The sequence below is a fragment of the Bombina bombina genome, chromosome 2 (assembly GCF_027579735.1).
Source record: "Bombina bombina isolate aBomBom1 chromosome 2, aBomBom1.pri, whole genome shotgun sequence".
Classification (NCBI taxonomy): Eukaryota; Metazoa; Chordata; class Amphibia; order Anura; family Bombinatoridae; genus Bombina; species Bombina bombina.
Genome location: NC_069500.1, coordinates 5867829 through 5893482, shown reverse-complemented (window position 1 = coordinate 5893482; position 25654 = coordinate 5867829). Strand labels below are relative to the sequence as shown.

The 25654-nt window shown below is 43.4% G+C and overlaps 1 protein-coding gene across 1 annotated transcript in view; it reads left to right on the top strand.

The window, feature by feature from the left end:
* The window catches only part of SPAG8 (sperm associated antigen 8), a 128480-nt gene extending 108774 nt beyond the window's left edge, over positions 1 to 19706 (top strand). Inside the window, exons 6-7 of the mRNA XM_053700957.1 lie at positions 19214 to 19276; positions 19465 to 19706. Of these exons, the coding sequence (XP_053556932.1) occupies positions 19214 to 19276; positions 19465 to 19584 (183 nt within the window). The 3' untranslated portion in view covers positions 19585 to 19706. The remainder of the gene's footprint in view (positions 1 to 19213; positions 19277 to 19464) is intronic.
* The last annotated feature ends 5948 nt before the right edge of the window (positions 19707 to 25654 follow it).

Sequence of the window (25654 nt, the reverse complement as noted above, 5' to 3'; positions counted from 1 at the left end):
ATTCCCCAGTTTTGCATAACCAACACAGTTATATTAATATACTTTTTACCTCAGGAGATGCTTAGATACAAGGTAATCACAGACAGCCCCCTGATCACGTGACTTTTTATGTACTGTATTATCTATTGACTTGCATTTAGTACTATGTTGTGCTAACTCTTAAATAACTCCCCAGGCGTGAACACAATGTTATCTATATGGCTCACATGAACTAGCAGTATCCTGTTGTGAAAAGCAAATAAAAAAATGTCTGATTAAGAGGCTGTCTATAGAGTCTTTGAAACAGGCAGACATTTAAAGGTGTAAATGTTATAAAGTTTATTAATATAGCAATGTTTATTGTGCAAAGCTGGGGAATGGGTAGTAAAGGTGTTATCTATCTTTTTAAACAATAACAATTTTCTTTTTAAAAACACGATGAGTCCATGGATTTCATCCTTACTTGTGGGATTACGCATCCTGGTCAGCAGGAGGAGGCAAAGAGCACCACAGCAGAGCTGTATATATAGCTCCTCCCTTCCCTCCCACTCCAGTCATTCTCTTTGCCTACGTTAGTGATAGGAAGAGGCAGAGTGAGGTGTTACTTATAGATTCTTTAATCAAGAGTGCCAGAGAGTGTTGCTTTGTTCTAGGGTGTAGCCGTAGTCCATATCAGTCTCTTCAGTAGAGCTTTGGTGGCTTTAGAGCAATGGGAACTTGTGGGACATAATTCTCACTGCGCCTCCCATACATTTATGCTGCCCTGTTTGTAAAAGTCTGAGGGAGAAATACTCAGTACTTTTTGTTTCCACAGGCCAATGTGAGGGAGAGGACCTCGCAAGCCGGGTGAGCTGCCTTACTGCTGGGCAAACTCCTAAGGTAAGTGCTAAGTTTTGTTTTCTGGATACGTATACAGAAAAATGTGGCACTCTATACAAACATATATTTAGGGGCGTTAACTTTATCCCTAGGTGTGGGGATCCGTTATTGTGCAGTTTCTGCAATTTCAGAAGCAGGATCTACTTCCTTAAAATGGAGTTACCGGTACCTGCTCCAAATGGCTGATATTAATGAGATTCACAGCCGACAGGGAGGTTTATTCTGCTTCTGCATAAATGTATTATACGTGGTGTTACATGCTCCCAACGGCTGCTATTAATGAGATTCACAGCCGACAGGGAGGTTTATTCTATTTCTGCATAAATGTATTATACGTGGTGTTACATATACCTGCTCCAAATGGCTGATATTAATGAGATTCACAGCCGACAGGGAGGTTTATTCTGCTTCTGCATAAATGTATTATACGTGGTGTTACTAACCCTTGCTCCCAACGGCTGATATTAATGAGATTCTCAGCCGACAGGGAGGTTTATTCTGCTTCTGCATAAATGTATTATACGTGGTGTTACTAGCCCTTGCTCCCAAAGGCTACCATTCGTAAATTTCACAGCCGACAGGGAGGTTTATTCTATTTCTGCATAAATGTATTATACGTGGTGTTACTAACCCTTGCTCCCAACGGCTGATATTAATGAGATTCACAGCCGACAGGGAGGTTTATTCTGCTTCTGCATAAATGTATTATACGTGGTGTTACTAGCCCTTGCTCCCAAAGGCTACCATTCGTAAATTTCACAGCCGACAGGGAGGTTTATTCTGCTTCTGCATAAATGTATTATACGTGGTGTTACTAGCCCTTGCTCCCAAAGGCTACCATTCGTAAATTTCACAGCCGACAGGGAGGTTTATTCTATTTCTGCATAAATGTATTATACGTGGTGTTACTAGCCCTTGCTCCCAAAGGCTACCATTCGTAAATTTCACAGCCGACAGGGAGGTTTATTCTATTTCTGCATAAATGTATTATACGTGGTGTTACATATACCTGCTCCCAACGGCTGATATTAATGAGATTCACAGCCGACAGGGAGGTTTATTCTGCTTCTGCATAAATGTATTATACATGGTGTTACTAACCCTTGCTCCCAACGGCTGATATTAATGAGATTCACAGCCGACAGGGAGGTTTATTCTATTTCTGCATAAATGTATTATACATGGTGTTACATATACCTGCTCCCAACGGCTGATATTAATGAGATTCACAGCCGACAGGGAGGTTTATTCTGCTTCTGAGTGGAAGATAGAATGAGGGAGTAATACACACCAGTGTGTATTACTACCCTTAGGGGGCGCCTCTTAAAGCCTATCAGCTAGACAAATGTTAGACAAAAACAAATAACTAATTGAAGCTAATATGATATAGTATATATATATATATATACAAAAACATACATATATGTTAGAAAATGTGTACCAAAAAAAAGTCCAACGAGTGAAAATGATAACAATAATGTCCCAAACGGTAGTAACTCCAAAAAACGGTAGGCAGCTCTCAGTCTTAGGATGGTCTTCCTGATAGATGGATAACTGGAAAAAGAGAGAACACAGAGGCGCCAAACATGGCCTAGTATAGCCAGATACCAGATATAACAATACACAGGGTGACAGTTGAATACTCACAAAAGAGATGCACCCATTGGTGCTATTGAAGCAGACTGGAACCTCTCAGTGGTCCAGCTCACTGATGTAATTCACGTGTCAGTTATAGTCCTAGATGGTGGTGATTGTCAGGTTCCTGAGTGAACACAAAAGAAGCAAACCATAGCCCAGTAACGTTTATATAAATGAGTGGTAATCTGAGCAATCCTACTTACAAGATCCAAAGCACCTGCAGGTGCATAAACTGCAAACTGGAACCAAACAGTCGCCCAGTAGACTGATCCCTCCAGGTGATAGTAGAATAGCTCGCTGGTGCCACTCAAAGAATTTTTTCAGCATGCGAATAGTATATAAAAGATGTCCAAAAAGCAAGTGTATTACTGTAAAAATCTTTATTAAAATGTGACGCGTTTCATCAGGCTAAAAAATTGTAAAAACACATACAGATTACACTTGCTTTATACAAAAACACACCTACTAATTGGCCAATCAGATTGCTCTAACCTTAATGGTCATTAAGTGTTAGCACCTGTCTGCTAGAAAGTTGGTATGGCAACCAACACCCAAATACAATTTAGTGCAAAACCAAACTTCAGCAGACCATACTCATGGCAGATTAACCGTTTGTGTACAAAAAATCAGATCATCATTGTGTATTGATAATAATAGACATAAGCCTAACACTGTTATGAACAGGACCCATATTCCCTGTAAAATTATACTTCTTAAAATATAAATAAACAAACTAATACATATACTGGTATGTTTCCCATTCCTATTCAATTTACATACAACATACTCTATATATTGTCAAATATGTCTTATGATTTCGGCCTTACCTTACTCTTATAAAATGTTAAAATAAATATGCAACTTGATACAAAGTTAATAGCAGGCAAAGCGATACTTTCATAATTATTGACGTACTAATTTTGCAAACCCAAGTGTCCGTTGATTGGACATCTGCTTCCTGGTGTCAAATTGCACAATAACTGAAAAAATAATAAATAAATATAAAGGTGGATTGTGTTTAGTAAACATCTAGTTAGACCTTAATAACAGGTGTATATTTAGCAGTCCCTGGGTATAGGGCTAGCATATATGCGATCGTTGTGGGTCAGTATGTTTCCCACTGGTCCGGTTGCTTGTCGGTGTTCGACCGGGGTTATCGCTGTAGACTATACATTTGAATGTAAACTACTTGTTTAACGTAAAATCCTACACCAATGACTGCATTGGCAAGAGTAAATGGGTGTGAACTATTCCTATAGCGTATAGGCTTGTACCAAAGATTGCTTGGGCGTGTGCAGATGGGATTGGCTACCCTGACAACGTCAGCATACTGTGTGTCATGCGTACAACAAACTTGCGTATGGAAAAGTCAGCCCACGCAAACTTCGTAGATAACAATTCAAGTAACATATGCAATCCTATTTAGTTGGCAGGGAATGCTAAATCCAATGTGTGTCTGGGATGTCTGCACTCATAGACAGAGCGTTATGTCACAACTCTGTGCGCTAAAAAATAAATGCAACTGTATAAGGCATCTTGTAAGCACTCAGCTGTAATCAGTGCATATAATATTATATTATTATGTTGAATTTCTCCATACTTGATAATCTTATGTCGATAATTAAATATCATATTGTGTTTGACCATAATGCGATAATATAGTGAAATGAATGATGTGATAGAGGGTGAAGTACAGATTGGTACTGTGATTATCTGCCATCATCAAAGTTATAAGTGACGAGTGTGTAGTGTTGATGTGTGGTTATCACGGGATGTGTTGTGTCATTCAGAATATGTATTGATAGTGTAAATGTGTGTTCTACTGAACATGTTGTGTAGTGCATACTACGGGGGAATGTGATGTGCTATACAGCGATGTGAGTGGTGGCCCAATCCATCGGGCACTTCTAGTAGTGATATTATCTACGTGGGGTGTGAGTAACATACTAAAAAATACGAGGAGATATGTGAGGCCTTTCCCATATCAGATTGTAGTGTTGATAACAGATATAAAGATAGAGGAACCCTATCAACCAGACAAGACCCTGGCTATAGGGCTAGAACAAAGGGGTCGGGTGCAAAAGTAATGGTACCTATACTATCACCTTATTGGTCCTACTGGGTGTTCGTACGATATATCTGGCATATAAACAGTCAGTGTTATTGTTTGTGACATATAGACAATCGATGTTATTAGCAAAAGACTACTAGTGGGTTAAAGCACTGGTCTTATCACTAGTCTAAGGAGATATCGTGTTCTGATAGATAGAAGTGGGCGCAGCATATATCTGCTTACTCCATCTATTTGATAGAAATGTACAAAGCGAGAATCTGCTTTCTCGGTCCATCCATAGGCATAATCTTGGAAGCCAAATATGAGGAATTACACAACCTAAAAGAAAGATACCTGGATCAACTAACCATTATGTAAGGATAGTTGGTATAGGACCCTGTGTGGTACATAATACAAGGGAGCAGTCAACCTTAACAGGGACCCTAGAGTGAACGATAAGGAATAATGGAAGAAACTCTTCCTGTGCCAGTTGAAGTTGGGCAGGGGCAAATATTCCCTAGCAATTGAGCGGAACCAGGAGTGTTCCTTGTATGTTCTAAGTGACCATAACTTGTGAGATCTACCCTATAAATGATTACGCTGGTTTTAGGTCAGATCAGAAAGAAGCCATGTCTAGATTTTCATTCAACCCATAAGGCTGTAATGTAACTAGTTTCTTAATCCAAAAGGATTCTCTTCTCCTAAGAGTTATAAAAGCATCCTTATTGGATCTGGATATCATCTCTATGGGTGTTATCCTCATGGGGTCTTTAAGTGTCTTATGGAGATTCAGACAGTGTCTTGAGACACTGTGAGATTTAGATAATTTGTTGATGTTATATGAGTGTTCACCCCATCTTTTTTTGACCCTGCGGCAGGTGCGACCCACATATTGCACCCCACATTTGCAGCTGAGCAGATATATTACAAAGGATGTTTCACATGTCATACGATTCTGGATCGCAAATGATTCTCCTGTAACAAAAGATGTGAACGATGATACTCTGTGTGATATGAAACTGCACATACCACAACGTTTTCTGAAACATTTTGATACCAAAAGTTTCTGTTTATTAGTGTCCCATGGAATGCCTGGGGACGAATTACTGTTGATATACTTGTCCCTGACAATTTTGCTCGGTGCTAAAGCTGTTTTTAAAGTTGGTGCCCTCCTATAGACTACCTTGGGTTTATCACCCAAAAGTTGCTTCAGGGTAGGGTCATTGGTGAGGATAGACCAATGTTTCCTAAGAATTTTATTTACTGCAAGATGGTTAGAATTGTATCTGGTAATGAAGAGGGGGGGATTAGTATCCTTGAAGACAGTCTGTTTTTTGGCTTCATTACTAAAGTAATTTGACCTATCTTCTTTCCTGACCCTATCCATCTCCCTGATTATCAGGTCTGGTGGATAGCCTTTTTCCAGAAATCTCTCGCCAATAATTTTGGCCTGTGTGTCATAATCATTAATGGATGAACAATTTCTCCTAATCCGTCTAAATTGTCCATAAGGGACATTCGTTTTCCAACATTTATAGTGGTTGCTCTCAAAGTGGAGAAAACTGTTGCAATCAACTGTCTTGAAAAAGGTTTTCGATGATACATGTCCATCTGGAGATCTACTAAGCACTAAATCAAGAAATTCAATTTGTTCCTTCTGGATATTATATGTGAAAGATATCCCGAAGTTGTTATTATTCAAATGTGTAACAAAGTTAAGGATATTTTCCTCAGTGCCTTTAAAGATGAAAAGCTCCCAAAGGCTGCTATTCGTAAATTTCACAGCCGACAGGGAGGTTTATTCTATTTCTGCATAAATGTATTATACGTGGTGTTACTAACCCTTGCTCCCAACGGCTGATATTAATGAGATTCACAGCCGACAGGGAGGTTTATTCTATTTCTGCATAAATGTATTATACGTGGTGTTACATATACCTGCTCCCAACGGCTGATATTAATGAGATTCACAGCCGACAGGGAGGTTTATTCTGCTTCTGCATAAATGTATTATACATGGTGTTACTAACCCTTGCTCCCAACGGCTGATATTAATGAGATTCACAGCCGACAGGGAGGTTTATTCTATTTCTGCATAAATGTATTATACGTGGTGTTACATATACCTGCTCCCAACGGCTGATATTAATGAGATTCACAGCCGACAGGGAGGTTTATTCTGCTTCTGCACAAATGTATTATACGTGGTGTTACTAGCCCTTGCTCCCAAAGGCTGCTATTCGTAAATTTCACAGCCGACAGGGAGGTTTATTTTTCTTCAACAATGTGTTATACATGTTGGATGTATTTCTCGCTTCCTGCGGCTTATATTACACAAGATGACAGCCGACAGGGATATACGGCATTGCGCCGTTCCCAACGACTTGTGTTAGAGCCGCCCGGGAGATTTATCTTAATACGCCCACGATGGGCGGGGCTTAGACACGCACCTTTGTTTGCGCGCCTTTTGGACATTACACTTGAGTCCATTTGTTACAAGTATTAGCCGCCCGGGAGATTTGACTTAATACGCCCACGATGAGCGGTGCTTAGACACGCACCATTGTTTGCGCGCCTTTTGGACATTACACTTGAATCAAATCGCCTGATGCCTTCTCTGCTGTGTTATACGTGGTGTTACATATACCTGCTCCAAATGGCTGATATTAATGAGATTCACAGCCGACAGGGAGGTTTATTCTGCTTCTGCATAAATGTATTATACGTGGTGTTACTAACCCTTGCTCCCAACGGCTGCTATTAATGAGATTCACAGCCGACAGGGAGGTTTATTCTGCTTCTGCATAAATGTATTATACGTGGTGTTACATGCTCCCAACGGCTGCTATTAATGAGATTCACAGCCGACAGGGAGGTTTATTCTATTTCTGCATAAATGTATTATACGTGGTGTTACATATACCTGCTCCAAATGGCTGATATTAATGAGATTCACAGCCGACAGGGAGGTTTATTCTGCTTCTGCATAAATGTATTATACGTGGTGTTACTAACCCTTGCTCCCAACGGCTGATATTAATGAGATTCACAGCCGACAGGGAGGTTTATTCTGCTTTTGCATAAATGTATTATACGTGGTGTTACTAACCCTTGCTCCCAACGGCTGCTATTAATGAGATTCACAGCCGACAGGGAGGTTTATTCTGCTTCTGCATAAATGTATTATACGTGGTGTTACTAACCCTTGCTCCCAACGGCTGATATTAATGAGATTCACAGCCGACAGGGAGGTTTATTCTATTTCTGCATAAATGTATTATACGTGGTGTTACTAACCCTTGCTCCCAACGGCTGATATTAATGAGATTCACAGCCGACAGGGAGGTTTATTCTGCTTCTGCATAAATGTATTATACGTGGTGTTACTAGCCCTTGCTCCCAAAGGCTGCTATTCGTAAATTTCACAGCCGACAGGGAGGTTTATTCTATTTCTGCATAAATGTATTATACGTGGTGTTACTAACCCTTGCTCCCAACGGCTGATATTAATGAGATTCACAGCCGACAGGGAGGTTTATTCTATTTCTGCATAAATGTATTATACGTGGTGTTACATATACCTGCTCCCAACGGCTGATATTAATGAGATTCACAGCCGACAGGGAGGTTTATTCTGCTTCTGCATAAATGTATTATACATGGTGTTACTAACCCTTGCTCCCAACGGCTGATATTAATGAGATTCACAGCCGACAGGGAGGTTTATTCTATTTCTGCATAAATGTATTATACGTGGTGTTACATATACCTGCTCCCAACGGCTGATATTAATGAGATTCACAGCCGACAGGGAGGTTTATTCTGCTTCTGCACAAATGTATTATACGTGGTGTTACTAGCCCTTGCTCCCAAAGGCTGCTATTCATAAATTTCACAGCCGACAGGGAGGTTTATTTTTCTTCAACAATGTGTTATACATGTTGGATGTATTTCTCGCTTCCTGCGGCTTATATTACACAAGATGACAGCCGACAGGGATATACGGCATTGCGCCGTTCCCAACGACTTGTGTTAGAGCCGCCCGGGAGATTTATCTTAATACGCCCACGATGGGCGGGGCTTAGACACGCACCATTGTTTGCGCGCCTTTTGGACATTACACTTGAGTCCATTTGTTACAAGTATTAGCCGCCCGGGAGATTTGACTTAATACGCCCACGATGAGCGGTGCTTAGACACGCACCATTGTTTGCGCGCCTTTTGGACATTACACTTGAATCAAATCGCCTGATGCCTTCTCTGCTGTGTTATAAAAGGCATACAGCAGAGAGGGTTTTCTCTTGTAAGGTGTATCCAGTCCACGGATCATCCATTACTTGTGGGATATTCTCCTTCCCAACAGGAAGCTGCAAGAGGATCACCCACAGCAGAGCTGTCTATATAGCTCCTCCCCTAACTGCCACCTCCAGTCATTCTCTTGCAGCTCTCGACAAGGGAAGTCGCATAGAGAGATGTGGTGACTTAGTGTAGTTTATCTTCAATCAAAAGTTTGTTATTTTTAAATGGTACCGGAGTTGTACTGTTTTTTACCTTAGGCAGAAATTAGAAGAAGTGTTTTGCCTGAGGTTTTTGATGATCTTAGCAGGTTGTAACTAAGATCCACTGCTGTTCTCACACATAACTGAAGAGTATGGGAAAAACTTCAGCTGGGAGAACGGCCTGCAGATTCAACTGCCTTGAGGTATGTTCAGTATATCTTTTTCTAGAGAGATAATAAGAAGTCTAGAAAATGCTGACAGTGCCTGATATATTTGAGGTAAGCCTGATTGCAGTGATTTAATAACGACTGGCATCATGCTTGCAGTTAAGGGTAATTTTCATGTTAATTGCTCTATTACTTAGTATGTGAAACGTTTACATGTATTATAAGGAACGTTTTTTACTAAGGGTGATAAATCTTTGTTTGGGGCATAGTTTTTCCACATGGCTGTTATTTGACTCCTAGGAGTAGTTTTTTAGGCCCTCTGACTTTCAGTGCATGGTGGGAGGGGCCTATTTTCGTGCTCTAATTGCGCAGTTGTTTTTTACATTCTGAGACATCCAGCTTCCCTGAAGGAGTCCCCTGACATATTGGACCTCTGTAAAGGGTTTTTGTGCCTACAAAAGTCGTTTTATGGGAAGGTAGGAGCCACAGTAGAGCTGTGGCAGTTTGCCTGTGACTGTTATAACGGTTTTACCATTTTTTGGCTTCGTTTTTGAGCCTGAGGGGTTAATCATCCATTTGCAAGTGGGTGCAATGCTATTTTACCCTAGTACATACACTGTTAAAATTTCATAGAGTTAACTGCTTTTTTCACTGTTTTGCAGTTTTTGTGTTTTACATTAATTAAAGTGTTTTCAAAGCTTGCTGGTCTCATTACTAGTCTGTTAAACATGTCTGACATAGAGGAAACTCCTTGTTCATTATGTTTAGAAGCCATTATGGAACCCCCTCTTAGAACGTGTACCAAATGCACTGATCTTACTATAAGTTATAAAGATCATATTCTGGCTTTAAAAGATTTATCACCAGAGGAAACTGACAAGGGGGAAGTTATGCCGACTAACTCTCCCCACGTGTCAGAACCTATGACTCCCGCTCAAGGGACGCCCGCTCAAGAGGCGCCAAGTACATCTAGCGCGCCCATAGCGTTTACCTTACAAGACATGGCGGCAGTTATGGATAATACCCTTACAGCGGTATTGTCCAAACTACCAGGGTTACAAGGAAAGCGAGACAGCTCTGGGGCTAGGAAAAATACAGAGCACTCTGACGCTTTAGTAGCTATGTCTGATATCCCCTCACAATATGCAGAAGCTGAGGAAGGAGAGCTTCTATCTGTGGGTGATTTTTCTAACTCAGGGAAGATAATTCAACCTGATTCTGATATGTCTACATTTAAATTTAAGCTTGAACACCTCCGCGTGTTGCTCAGGGAGGTTTTAGCTGCTCTGAATGACTGTGACACCATTATGGTCCCAGAGAAATTGTGTAGATTGGATAAATACTATGCAGTGCCTGTTTACACTCATGTTTTTCCAATACCTAAGAGGTTTTCAGAAATTATTACTAAGGAATGGGATAGACCAGGTGTACCGTTCTCTCCCCCTCCTGTTTTTAAAAAGATGTTTCCTATAGATGCCGCTACACGGGACTTATGGCAAACGGTCCCTAAGGTGGAGGGAGCAGTCTCTATCCTAGCTAAGCTTACAACTATCCCAGTCGAGGACAGTTGTGCTTTCCTAGATCCAATGGATAAAAAGTTAGAGGGTTACCTTAAGAAAATGTTTATTCAACAGGGTTTTATTCTCCATCCTCTTGCATGCATTGCCCCTGTCACTGCTGCTGCGGCCTTCTGGTTTGAGTCTCTGGAAGAGGCTCTACAGGTAGAATCCCCATTGGATGATGTACTTGACAAGCTTAAAGCTCTTAAGCTAGCCAATTCATTTGTTTCTGACGCCGTTGTTCATTTAATCAAACTAACGGCTAAGAACTCAGGTTTTGCTATTCAAGCGCGTAGGGCGTTATGGCTTAAATCCTGGTCAGCTGACGTTACTTCAAAGTCTAAGCTTCTCAACATTCCCTTCAAGGGGCAGACCCTATTCGGGCCCGGACTGAAGGAGATCATTTTTGATATTACTGGAGGAAAAGGTCACGCCCTTCCTCAGGATAGGTCCAACAAATTAAGGACCAAACAGACTGATTTTCGTGCCTTTCGAAACTTCAAGACTGGCGCAGCATCAACTTCCTCTAATACAAAACAAGAGGGAAATTTTGCCCAGTCCAAGCCGGTCTGGAGACCTAAGACCTAACCAGGCTTGGAACAAAGGAAGGCAGGCCAAAAAGCCTGCTGCTGCCTCTAAGACAGCATGAAAGATCAGCCCCCGATCCGGTAACGGCTCTAGTAGGGGGCAGACTTTCTCTCTTCGCCCAGGCTTGGGCAAGAGATTTCCAGGATCCCTGGGCATTGGAAATTGTGTCCCAGGGGTATCTTCTGGACTTCAAAGCTTCTTCCCCAAAAGGAAGATTTCACCTCTCACAATTATCTGCAAACCAGATAAAGAGAGAGGCATTCTTACATTGTGTTCAAGACCTCCTAGTTATGGGAGTGATCCACCCAAAGGAGGAACAGGGGCAAGGCTTCTATTCAAATCTGTTTGTGGTTCCCAAGAAAGAGGGAACCTTCAGACCAATCTTAGATCTCAAGATCCTAAACAAATTTCTCAGGGTCCCATCCTTCAAAATGGAGACTATTCGAACCATCCTACCTATGATCCAGGAGGGTCAATATATGACTACCATCGACTTAAAGGATGCTTATCTTCACATTCCGATACACAGAGATCATCATCGGTTTCTCAGGTTCGCCTTCCTAGACAGGCATTACCAGTTTGTAGCTCTTCCCTTTGGGTTAGCTACGGCACCAAGAATCTTCACGAAGGTTCTGGGGTCACTTCTGGCGGTCCTAAGGCCGCGGGGTATAGCAGTAGCCCTTTACCTAGACGACATTCTGATACAGGCATCGAATTTTCAAATTGCCAAGTCCCATACGGACATTGTTCTGGCATTCCTTAGGTCTCATGGGTGGAAAGTGAACGAAGAAAAGAGTTCTCTATCCCCTCTCACAAGAGTTTCCTTCCTGGGAACTCTGATAGATTCTGTAGAAATGAAGATTTACCTGACAGAGGCCAGGTTGTCAAAACTTCTAAATTCCTGCCGTGTTCTTTATTCTACTTCTCGCCCTTCAGTGGCTCAGTGTATGGAAGTAATCGGCTTAATGGTAGCGGCAATGGACATAGTGCCGTTTGCCCGCCTACATCTCAGACCGCTGCAACTCTGCATGCTCAGTCAGTGGAATGGGGATTACACAGATTTGTCCCCTCTACTAAATCTGGATTAAGAGACCAGGGATTCTCTTCTCTGGTGGCTATCTCGGGTCCATCTGTCCAAAGGTATGACCTTCCGCAGGCCAGATTGGACAATAGTAACAACAGATGCCAGCCTTCTGGGCTGGGGTGCAGTCTGGAACTCCCTGAAGGCTCAGGGATCGTGGACTCAGGAGTAGGCACTCCTTCCGATAAACATTCTGGAACTAAGAGCTATATTCAATGCTCTTCAGGCTTGGCCTCAGCTAGCTGCGGTCAGGTTCATCAGATTTCAGTCGGACAACATCACGACTGTAGCTTACATCAACCATCAAGGGGGAACAAGGAGTTCCCTAGCAATGTTGGAGGTTTCAAAGATAATTCTATGGGCAGAGATTCACTCTTGCCATCTATCAGCTATCCATATCCCAGGAGTAGAGAACTGGGAGGCGGATTTTCTAAGTCGACAGACTTTTCATCCGGGGGAGTGGGAGCTCCATCCGGAGGTATTTGCATAGTTGATTCAACTTTGGGGCAAACAAGAACTGGATCTCATGGCGTCTCGCCAGAACGCCAAGCTTCCTTGTTACGGATCCAGGTCCAGGGATCCCAAGGCAGCACTGATAGATGCTCTAGCAGCGCCGTGGTCCTTCAACCTGGCTTATGTGTTTCCACCGTTTCCTCTGCTCCCTCATCTGATTGCCAAGATCAAGCAGGAGAGAGCTTCGGTGATTTTGATAGCACCTGCGTGGCCACGCAGGACTTGGTATGCAGATCTGGTGGACATGTCATCCTTTCCACCATGGACTCTGCCACTGAGACAGGACCTTCTACTTCAGGGTCCTTTCAACCATCCAAATCTAATTTCTCTGCGTCTGACTGCTTGGAGATTGAACGCTTGATTTTATCAAAGCGTGGTTTCTCCGAGTCGGTCATTGATACCTTTAATACAGGCGCGAAAGCCTGTCACCAGGAAAATCTATCATAAGATATGGTGTAAATATCTTCATTGGTGTGAATCCAAGGGTTACTCATGGAGTAAAGTCAGGATTCCTAGGATATTATCCTTTCTCCAAGAAGGATTGGAGAAGGGTTTGTCAGCTAGTTCCTTAAAGGGACAGATTTCTGCTCTGTCTATTCTTTTGCATAAACGTCTGGCTGAGGTTCCAGATGTTCAGGCGTTTTGTCAGGCTCTGGTTAGAATCAAGCCTGTGTTTAAACCTGTTGCTCCGCCATGGAGTTTAAATTTAGTTCTTAAAGTTCTTCAAGGGGTTCCATTTGAACCTTTGCATTCCATAGATATTAAGCCCTTATCTTGGAAAGTTCTGTTTTTAGTAGCTATCTCCTCGGCTCGAAGAGTTTCGGAGTTATCTGCTTTACAATGTGATTCCCCTTATCTCGTTTTCCATGCAGATAAGGTAGTGTTACGTACCAAACCTGGTTTTCTACCCAAGGTGGTATCTAATAAAAATATCAATCAGGAGATTGTTGTTCCGTCACTGTGTCCTAATCCTTCTTCAAAGAAGGAACGTCTATTACACATTCTTGACGTGGTTCGTGCTTTAAAGTTTTATTTACAAGCTACTAAAGATTTTCGTCAAACATCTGCATTGTTTGTTGTCTACTCTGGACAGAGGAGAGGCCAAAAGGCTTCGGCAACTTCTTTTTCTTTTTGGCAAAGAAGTATAATCCGCTTAGCTTATGAGACTGCTGGCCAGCAGCCTCCTGAAAGAATTACAGCTCATTCTACTAGAGCGGTAGCTTCCACATGGGCTTTTAAGAATGAGGCTTCTGTTGAACAGATTTGTAAGGCGGCGACTTGGTCTTCGCTTCATCCTTTTTCTAAATTCTACAAATTTGATACTTTTGCTTCTTCGGAGGCTATTTTTGGGAGAAAGATCTTACAGGCAGTGGTGCCTTCCGTTTAAGCGCCTGCCTTGTCCCTCCCTTTATCCGTGTACTATAGCTTTGGTATTGGTATCCCACAAGTAATGGATGATCCGTGGACTGGATACACCTTACAAGAGAAAACAAAATTTATGCTTACCTGATAAATTTGTTTCTCTTGTGGTGTATCCAGTCCACGGCCCGCCCTGTCATTTTAAGGCAGGTGTTTTTTTATTTTTAAACTACAGTCACCACTGCACCCTATAGTTTCTCCTTTCTCTTGCTTGTCTTCGGTCGAATGACTGGAGATGGCAGTTGGGGAGAAGCTATATAGACAGCTCTGCTGTGGGTGATCCTCTTGCAGCTTCCTGTTGGGAAGGAGAATATCCCACAAGTAATGGATGATCCGTGGACTGGATACACCACAAGAGAAACAAATTTATCAGGTAAGCATAAATTTTGTTTTTTCAGTATACAGGATGCCTTTTCTGCTGCATTAGCATACAGCAGAGAAGCTTCGTCAGCACACAGTATTTCAGAGGGTTTATAATACTCCGGATACCTGTTATCTGTCAGTGCCCCATTTATTGACAGGCAGACTCTTCTAGGCTTAGCTGAAGTCTGGGGATTCGGTATTTTACGTTGAATTCAGCATTATATTTATCATTGTATAACACGGTACCATGTATTTTGTTATTTACATGGTGATGATAGATGGTTCAAGAGGAACTTCACCATATTATCTACTTTGTCAGTTAAAGTCACAGTAATCTTGTTATGGTATTCAAGTTTATTTGATAAATGGGCAAATAAGGATGGCAAATACCCATTCTGTCTTGATACTAATGGGGAACATTCTAGAATTTTTCTGTTCACCATGTATTAGGAGAATTCTTTTTCGGAACTAACATGGTCTCGGATACTGTATTAAAGACCCTGTTTGATCCTGAGCTGAAAAGGATTATTTCTGACATTATGGGAGGTAAGGGTCTACTTCTCCCTCAAGATAAAAAGATTAGACAGAAAGGAAGAAATAGTAATTTCATTCCTTTCGCATCTTCAAGGGTTTCTCTTTCTCTTCTCCCTCAACTAAGCAAGAAAAATCTAATTGGAGTCCCGCCCAATCTTGGAATATGGGTAAACAATCCAAGAAGGAGGCCAATGATTCCAAGTCAGCATGAAGGGTTTGCCCCCGATCCGGGACCGGATCTGGTAGGGGGCAGATTTTCCCTCTTCATTCCGGCCTGGGTGCGAGATGTTCAGGATCCCTGGGCTATAGAAATAGTGTCTCAGGGATACAAACTGGAGTTCAGAAATCTTCCCCCCCCCCCCCCCCCCCAAGGAAGATTTCTTCTCTCAAGGTTATCTGCAAACCAGATACAAAGAGAGGCGTTCTTACATTGTGTAAGAGACCTCTCTTTCATGGGGGTAATTTGTCCCGTTCCAATAAAGGAACAGGGACAGGATTTTTATTCAAATCTGTTTGTAGTTCCCAAAAAGGAGGGAACCTTCAGACCTATCTTAGACCTCAAGAGTCTAAACAAGTTTCTCAGAGTTCCATCGTTCAAGATGGAAACTATTCGTACCATTCTTCCAACCATTCTTCCATTGATCCAGGAGGGTCAATTTATGACGACAGTGGATCTAAAGGATGCATATCATCATGTTCCTATCCACATCACAAGTTCCTGAGGTTTGCCTTCCTGGACAAATACTTCAGTTTGTGGCTTTTCCTTTCGGTCTGGCCACGACACCCAGAATTTTCACAAAGGTTCTGGGGTCTCTGCTAGCGGTTTTAAGGCCGTGGGGAATTGTGGTGGTACCTTATCTGGATGATATTCTAATCCAGGCGTCATCTTATCAACAAGTAAGGTCCCATACGGACATTGCGTTATCCTTCCTTAGAACTCACGGATGGAAGGTAAATCTGAAAAAGAGTTTAATTCAGCAGACAAGGATTCCCTTCTTAAGGACTCTAATCGACTCTATATCCATGAAGATTTTTCTGACAGAGGTCAGAAAGTCAAAGATTCTGAATACATGTCGAGCCCTTCAGTTCACTCCTCGGCCGTCAGTGGCTCAGTGCATGGAGGGAATCGGATTGATGGTAGCGGCAATGGACATCATCCCGTTTGCTCGGTTTCATCTCGGGCCTCTGCAGTTAAGCATGCTCAGGCAGCGGAATGGAGATTATATGAATTTGTCTCCTCAAATAACCCTAGAACAAGAGACGAGGATCTCTCTTCAATCGTGGTTGTCTCTGAATCATCTGTCCCAGGAGACGTGCTTTCGCAGACCGTCATGGGTGATCGTGACAACGGAACGCCAGCCTTTTAGGATGGAGAGCAGTCTGGGGTTCTTTAAAGGATCAGGGAGTATGGACTCGGTCGGAGTCTCTCCTTCCCATCAACATTCTAGAGCTGAGGGCGATCTTCAATGCTCTTCGGGCTTGGCCTCAGTTAGCTTCGGATCAATTCATCAGATTCCAGTCGGACAACATAGGCCAGTGGCTTACATCAATCATCAGGGAGGAACAAGGAGTTCCTTAGCGATGACCGAAGTAACCAAGATAATACAGTGGGCGAAGGCCCATTCTTGCCATCTGTCAGCGATCCACATCCCAGGGGTGGACAACTGGGAGGCGGATTTTCTGAGCAGGCAGACCTTTCATCCGGGAGAGTGGGAACTCCATCCGGAGATATTCTCCTGATTCTCAGATGAGGTCGGCCGGAGTTGGATCTCAAAGCATCTCGTCAGAAAGCCAAGCTCCCGAGATACGGGCCCAAGTCCGGAGACCCCCAGACGGAGCTGATAGATGCCTTGGCAGTTCCTTGGTCCTTCAGCCTAGCATATCTATTCCCCCCGTTTGCTCTTCTTACCCGGGTTATTGCTCGAATCAAACAGGAGAAGGCATCAGTGATCCTCATCGCTCCCACGTGGCCTCGCAGGATTTGGTATGCCGATCTGGTGGACGTGTCCTCCCTGCCACCTTGGAAACTTCCATTGAGGAAGGACCTTCTCATTCAGGGCCCTTCCTTCACCCGAATTTAGTTTCTCGGAAGCTGACTGCTTGGAGATTGAACGCTTAAATATCTTTATTGGTGTGAATCCAAGGGCTATTCATGCAGTAGGGTTAGGATTCCCAGGATTTTGTCTTTTCTCCAAGAGGGATAGGAGAAAAGTTTTATCAGCGAGTTCCCTAAAGGGTCAGATCTCTGCCTTATCTATTTTGTTACAGAAACGTCTGGCAGATGTTCAATCTTTTTGTCAGGCTTTGGTTAGAATTAGGCCTGTGTTTAAACCAATTGGTCCTCCATGGAGTTTGAATTTAGTTCTTAAAGTTCTTCAAGGGGTTCTGTTTGAGCCTATGCATTCCATAGATATTAATTTGTTATCTTGGAAAGTTTTATTTCTTGCTGCCATTTCTTCAGCTCGAAGAGTGTCTGAGCTCTCAGCGTTTCAATCTAATTCACATTACCTTATTTTTCATTTGGATAAGGTGGTTTTACGTACTAAACTTGGTTTTCTTCCTAAGGTTGTTTTAGACAAGGAGATTGTTGTTCCTTCCTTGTATCCTAATCCTTCTTCTCCGAAGGAGCGTCTTCTGCACAATTTGGACGTAGTTTGTGCTTTAAAATTTTACTTACAAGCAACTAAGGACTTTCGTCAGTCATCTTCTCTGTTTATCATTTTTTCTGGAAAACGTAAGGGTCAGAAAGCTACGGCTACCTCTCTTTCTTTATGACTGAAGAGTTTCATCTGCTTGACATATGAGACTGCTGGACAGCAGCCTCCTGAAAGAGTTACGGCTCATTCCACTAGGGCTGTTGCTACCTTATGGACATTCAAAACTGATGCTTCAGTTGAGCAGATTTGTAAAGCTGCCACTTGGTCTTCTCTTTACACCGCCCTGTTCTATGAGACAGGTTATTAATTTTTGTAAACTTCAGACACCTTTGCACCTTGGCTTTTCCTTTCTCTTCCTAACTTCGGTCGAATGACTGGAGTGGGAGGGAAGGGAGGAGCTATATATACAGCTCTGCGGTGGTGCTCTTTGCCTTCTCCTGCTGACCAGGAGGCGTAATCCCACAAGTAAGGATGAAATCCGTGGACTCATCGTGTCTAAAAAGAAACAAATTTATCAGGTAAGCATATATATTCTTTTTGTGTAGACTTCCCCTTAAATCTTTGATTGTCTTCCATTCCTCTTTCCATTAATTTCCTAAAGGGTTGAATTGCATAGCACATCAGCCTTGACATCATTATAATTAGGATAAACCCATGCTAGGGTAATAGTAGTGGGAGTTTGGTTACCCGCTCATGATGTTTGGAAACTTGGATATAGAGTTTCTGCATCCACTTTGGCTCACCTCTTCTTTCCCTCCTGCTTAATTCCTGTTTTTTTCCTGAATGGTCTGAACGTAAAAACTGGAGGAAGTCCGGTGTAGGCAGGACAAGGGCAGCTGTTAAGTAATTGGAAAGTGTTGAATAATATTAACCGGTCCTGCTTGATGTTTAGTAACATAGAACATGAAGAATAGGATTGAACAGTGAATGCTCCTATGCAGGGTAGGGGGTGATTACTAGACCTGTCCAGTTGTCAGTTACATTCACTGCTGAACTCAGACACTTACGGCATTCGCCAGATTTATTCTTGCGAAATTTCAACACACTAAGATCTAGATTTGCACTTTCACAGAAGAAATCCTGCTCCGTAAATAGCCAGATGCAGTGAGCGGCGCCTTCTTCCGCTTTCGATGGTGATCAAAATGGTCAAATGCACAAGTCTAGCTATTACGCTTCATAAACACATTTGATAATCATTAGATAAATAAGTTATCAAGGGCTTGATGTTTTCATTCATTTTCTACTTCTTGTATTAGCACTGAGATTTTTTTTTTTTAAAAACAGAGCCATGACTATCGCACTGAGCCAGCTGTCACCTTCTGGACAGAAAACATACACAAAATGACTGTGAGTATTATTTATTGTATGTGTGACTGCCGTTGTGCATACTGGTTGCACAGTCTGCTCTGTGTATCACTTATCTTTCCCCATTCCAAGGTCTAACCTGCCTATCCCATTCTCTTGCTGTCCTTCTAGTGTCTATCACTTACCTTTCCCTCTATCTCCAGAACTTACCTCTCTCTCTCCTGTTACAGGGGATATCAGACATCCAGACAGCAGATACTCAATTCAAGAAAACTTCTGCCTTTAGCACCCCGATATCTCAATATCTTGACCAACCTTTGCCACACAGTTTGGAGAGATGCCCCATATAATTAACCCCAACAAGATGATATGCACCTTCCCCAACATCAGCTGCCGGTGATTATTTAGCCCCTCTGCACAGTTAATATACAAATGAGTGTGAAATTACCCAATAAAGACCAAATGTACCCAATACTTCTGGTTTCTATGTGTTGTCTTAGTGATGCCCCGAGAGGTGTTGTGAAGACGCCACTTACACCCTATGCCTAGTCGCTCACGGACCTCCCAGGGACAGTCAAAATAAAATGCTAGATGTTAAGCGCTGAACCTTATATTCCCTATGAGATGCTTTACATAGCAAGTAATAGAACTGTATGAAATGTCACTTCTATTAGGGGACCCAAAATTTCAAAATAACTGTTTTAAACAAATACAATTTAATAAAGAGAACTGCCGAGATGTCAAGGTCACGCTTCTCTTTTTATATCCCATGAATCTTGCATGAAACCTCACCTAACACATGGTTACCCACTAGCAGCAAGATTTATTGAGTCTAGTGCACCGACTCGGGGACCTACACCTTGGGAACCTTGCACCAGGCCTCAACAATAGGTGTAAACAATCCAGTGAGGTTGTGTGATTCTTTATCAGGCCAGCACATCTTCACTACAGTTAGCAGCAGAATTAAAGACAAATACAAATGCGGATAAAATTCTCAGAACTCTTCCTCTGAGCTACAGTTTATCTCTTTAGTAAGGTGATAAGTGTCTGAAGCTTGTAGTTTTTCCCTCCATTAAAATGTAACTTCTCCCATGGATGTTGGGAAGGAAATGTAGAGGGCACATGATCCAGTGTACTGGAACCGTTTATCCAACGGATGGGCCATATGGTCCAGTGTACTGGAAGCGGTTATCCAACAGATGAGGCACATGGTACAGTGTACTGGAAGCGGTTGTGTAATGGATTGGGCAGATGGTACAGTGTACTGGAAGCGGTTGTCTAACGGATGAGGCACATGGTCCAGTGTACTGGAAGCGGTTATCCAACAGATGAGGCACATGGTCCAGTGTACTGGAAGCGGTTATCCAACAGATGAGTCACATGGTACAGTGTACTGGAAGCGGTTGTGTAATGAATTGGGCAGATGGTACAGTGTACTGGAAGCGGTTGTCTAACAGATAGGGCACATGGTTTAGCATACTGGAAGCCGTTGTGTAACGGATGGGGTACATGGTCCAGTGTACTGGAAGCGGTTGTGTAACAGATGGGGCAGTTGGTAAAGTGTACTGGAAACGGTTGTGTAACGTATGGGGCAGATGGTACAGTGTACTGAAAGCGGTTGTCTAACGGATGGCCACATGGTACAGTGTACTGGAAGCGGTAGTGTAACAGATGGGGCAGTTGGTAGTGTACTCGATGCGGTTGTCTAATTGATGGCGCAGTTGGTACAGTGTACTGGAAGCGGTTGTCTAATGGATGGGGCAGATGGTACAGTGTACTGGAAGCGGTTGTCTAATGGATGGGGGAGATGGTACAGTGTACTGGAAGCGGTTGTTTAACAGATAGGGCAGATGGTCCAGTGTACGGGATGTGGTTGTCTAATGGAAGGGGGAGATGGTACAGTGTACTGGAAGCGGTTGTGTCACAGATGGGGCAGATGGTCCAGTGTACTGGATGCGGTTATGTCACAGATGGGGCAGATGGTACAGTGTACTGGATGCGGTTGTTTAACAGATAGGGCAGATGGTTTAGTGTACTGGATGCGGTTGTGTCACAGATGGGGCAGATGGTACAGTGTACTGGATGCGGTTGTTTAACAGATAGGGCAGATGGTACAGTGTACTGGAAGCGGTTGTGTCACAGATGGGGCAGATGGTACAGTGTACTGGAAGTGGTTGTGTCACAGATGGGGCAGATGGTACAGTGTACTGGAAGTGGTTGTATCACAGATGGGGCAGATGGTACAGTGTACTGGAAGTGGTTGTGTAACAGATGGGGCAGATAGTACAGTGTACTGGAAGCGGTTGTGTAACAGATGGGGCAGATAGTAAAGTGTACTGGAAGTGGTTGTGTAACAGATGGGGCAGATAGACAACCGCATCCAGTACACTGTACTATCTGCCCCATCTGTTACACAACCGCATCCAGTACACTGTACCATCTGCCCCATCTGTTACACAACCACTTCCAGTACACTGTACCATCTGCCCCATCTGTTACACAACCACTTCCAGTACACTGTACCATCTGCCCCATCTGTGACACAACCGCTTCCAGTACACTGTACTATCTGCCCCATCCGTTAGACAACCGCATCCAGTACACTGTACTAACGGATGGGGCAGATAGTACAGTGTGTACTGGAAGTGGTTGTGTAACAGCGCAGATGGTACAGTTTACTGGATGCAGTTGTGTAACAGATGGGGCAGATAGTACAGTGTACTGGAAGTGGTTGTGTAACAGATGGGGCAGATGGTACAGTGTACTGGAAGCGGTTGTGTAACAGATGGGGCAGATAGTACAGTGTACTGGAAGCGGTTGTGTAACAGATGGGGCAGATAGTACAGTGTACTGGATGCGGCTGTCTAATGGATAAGGGAAGATGGTACAGTGTACTGGATGCAGTTATCTAATGGATGTGGGAGATGGTACAGTGCACTGCATGCAGTTGTCTAATGGATGTGGGAGATGGTACAGTGTTATAGATGCAGTTGTTTAACAGATAGGGCAGATGGTCCAGTGTACTGGAAGCGTTTGTGTAACAGATGGGTCAGATAGTACAGTGTACTGGAAGCGGTTGTGTAACAGATGGGGCAGATAGTACAGTGTACTGGATGCGGCTGTCTAATGGATGGGGGAGATGGTACAGTGTACTGGATGCAGTTGTCTAATGGATAAGGGAAGATGGTACAGTGTACTGGATGCGGTTGTCTAATGGATAAGGGAAGATGGTACAGTGTACTGGATGCAGTTGTCTAATGGATGTGGGAGATGGTACAGTGTACTGGATGCAGTTGTCTAATGGATGTGGGAGATGGTACAGTGTACTGGATGCAGTTGTCTAATGGATGTGGGAGATGGTACAGTGTACTGGATGCAGTTGTCTAATGGATGTGGGAGATGGTACAGTGTACTGGATGCAGTTGTCTAATGGATAAGGGAAGATGGTACAGTGTACTGGATGCAGTTGTCTAATGGATAAGGGAAGATGGTACAGTGTACTGGATGCAGTTGTCTAATGGATGTGGGAGATGGTACAGTGTACTGGATGCGGTTGTCTAATGGATGTGGGAGATGGTACAGTGTACTGGATGCAGTTGTCTAATGGATGTGGGAGATGGTACAGTGTACTGGATGCAGTTGTCTAATGGATGTGGGAGATGGTACAGTGTACTGGATGCAGTTGTCTAATGGATGTGGGAGATGGTACAGTGTACTGGATGCAGTTGTCTAATGGATGGGGGAGATGGTGAAGTGTACTGGATGCAGTTGTCTAATGGATGGGGGAGATGGTACAGTGTACTGGATGCGGTTGTCTAATGGATAAGGGAGATGGTACAGTGTACTGGATGCGGTTGTCTAATGGATAAGGGAGATGGTACAGTGTACTGGATGCAGTTGTCTAATGGATGGGGGAGATGGTACAGTGTACTGGATGCAGTTGTCTAATGGATGGGGGAGATGGTACAGTGTACTGGATGCAGTTGTCTAATGGATGGGGGAGATGGTACAGTGTACTGGATGCAGTTGTCTAATGGATGTGGGAGATGGTACAGTGTACTGGATGCAGTTGTCTAATGGATGTGGGAGATGGTACAGTGTACTGGATGCAGTTGTCTAATGGATGTGGGAGATGGTACAGTGTTATAGATGCAGTTGTTTAACAGATAGGGCAGATGGTCCAGTGTACTGGAAGCGTTTGTGTAACAGATGGGGCAGATAGTACAGTGTACTGGATGCGGCTGTCTAACGGATGGGGGAGATGGTACAGTGTACTGGATGCGGTTGTCTAATGGATAAGGGAAGATGGTACAGTGTACTGGATGCAGTTGTCTAATGGATGTGGGAGATGGTACAGTGTACTGGATGCAGTTGTCTAATGGATGTGGGAGATGGTACAGTGTACTGGATGCAGTTGTCTAATGGATGTGGGAGATGGTACAGTGTACTAGATGCAGTTGTCTAATGGATGGGGGAGATAGTACAGTGTACTGGATGCAGTTGTCTAACGGATGGGGGAGATGGTACAGTGTACTGGATGCGGTTGTCTAATGGATAAGGGAAGATGGTACAGTGTACTGGATGCAGTTGTCTAATGGATGTGGGAGATGGTACAGTGTACTGGATGCATTTGTCTAATGGATGGGGGAGATGGTACAGTGTACTGGATGCAGTTGTCTAATGGATGGGGGAGATGGTACAGTGTACTGGATGCAGTTGTCTAACGGATGGGGGAGATGGTACAGTGTACTGGATGCGGTTGTCTAATGGATAAGGGAAGATGGTACAGTGTACTGGATGCAGTTGTCTAATGGATGTGGGAGATGGTACAGTGTACTGGATGCAGTTGTCTAATGGATGTGGGAGATGGTACAGTGTACTGGATGCAGTTGTCTAATGGATGTGGGAGATGGTACAGTGTACTGGATGCAGTTGTCTAATGGATGTGGGAGATGGTACAGTGTACTGGATGCAGTTGTCTAATGGATGTGGGAGATGGTACAGTGTACTGGATGCAGTTGTCTAATGGATGTGGGAGATGGTACAGTGTACTGGATGCGGTTGTCTAATGGATAAGGGAGATGGTACAGTGTACTGGATGCGGTTGTCTAACGGATAAGGGAGATGGTACAGTGTACTGGATGCAGTTGTCTAATGGATGTGGGAGATGGTACAGTGTACTGGATGCAGTTGTCTAATGGATGTGGGAGATGGTACAGTGTTATAGATGCAGTTGTTTAACAGATAGGGCAGATGGTACAGTGTACTGGATGCGGTTGTCTAATGGATAAGGGAGATGGTACAGTGTACTGGATGCTGTTGTCTAACGGATAAGGGAGATGGTACAGTGTACTGGATGCAGTTGTCTAATGGATGTGGGAGATGGTACAGTGTACTGGATGCAGTTGTCTAATGGATGTGGGAGATGGTACAGTGTACTGGATGCAGTTGTCTAATGGATAAGGGAAGATGGTACAGTGTACTGGATGCGGTTGTCTAATGGATGGGGGAGATGGTACAGTGTACTGGATGCGGTTGTCTAATGGATAAGGGAGTTGGTACAGTGTACTGGATGCGGTTGTCTAATGGATAAGGGAGATGGTACAGTGTACTGGATGCAGTTGTCTAATGGATGGGGGAGATGGTACAGTGTACTGGATGCAGTTGTCTAATGGATGGGGGAGATGGTACAGTGTACTGGATGCAGTTGTCTAATGGATGGGGGAGATGGTACAGTGTACTGGATGCAGTTGTCTAATGGATGTGGGAGATGGTACAGTGTACTGGATGCAGTTGTCTAATGGATGTGGGAGATGGTACAGTGTACTGGATGCAGTTGTCTAATGGATGTGGGAGATGGTACAGTGTTATAGATGCAGTTGTTTAACAGATAGGGCAGATGGTCCAGTGTACTGGAAGCGTTTGTGTAACAGATGGGGCAGATAGTACAGTGTAACGGATGGGGGAGATGGTACAGTGTACTGGATGCGGTTGTCTAATGGATAAGGGAAGATGGTACAGTGTACTGGATGCAGTTGTCTAATGGATGTGGGAGATGGTACAGTGTACTGGATGCAGTTGTCTAATGGATGTGGGAGATGGTACAGTGTACTGGATGCAGTTGTCTAATGGATGTGGGAGATGGTACAGTGTACTGGATGCAGTTGTCTAATGGATGGGGGAGATGGTACAGTGTACTGGATGCAGTTGTCTAATGGATGTGGGAGATGGTACAGTGTACTGGATGCGGTTGTCTAATGGATAAGGGAGATGGTACAGTGTACTGGATGCGGTTGTCTAATGGATAAGGGAGATGGTACAGTGTACTGGATGCAGTTGTCTAATGGATGTGGGAGATGGTAAAGTGTACTGGATGCAGTTGTCTAATGGATGTGGGATATGGTACAGTGTACTGGATGC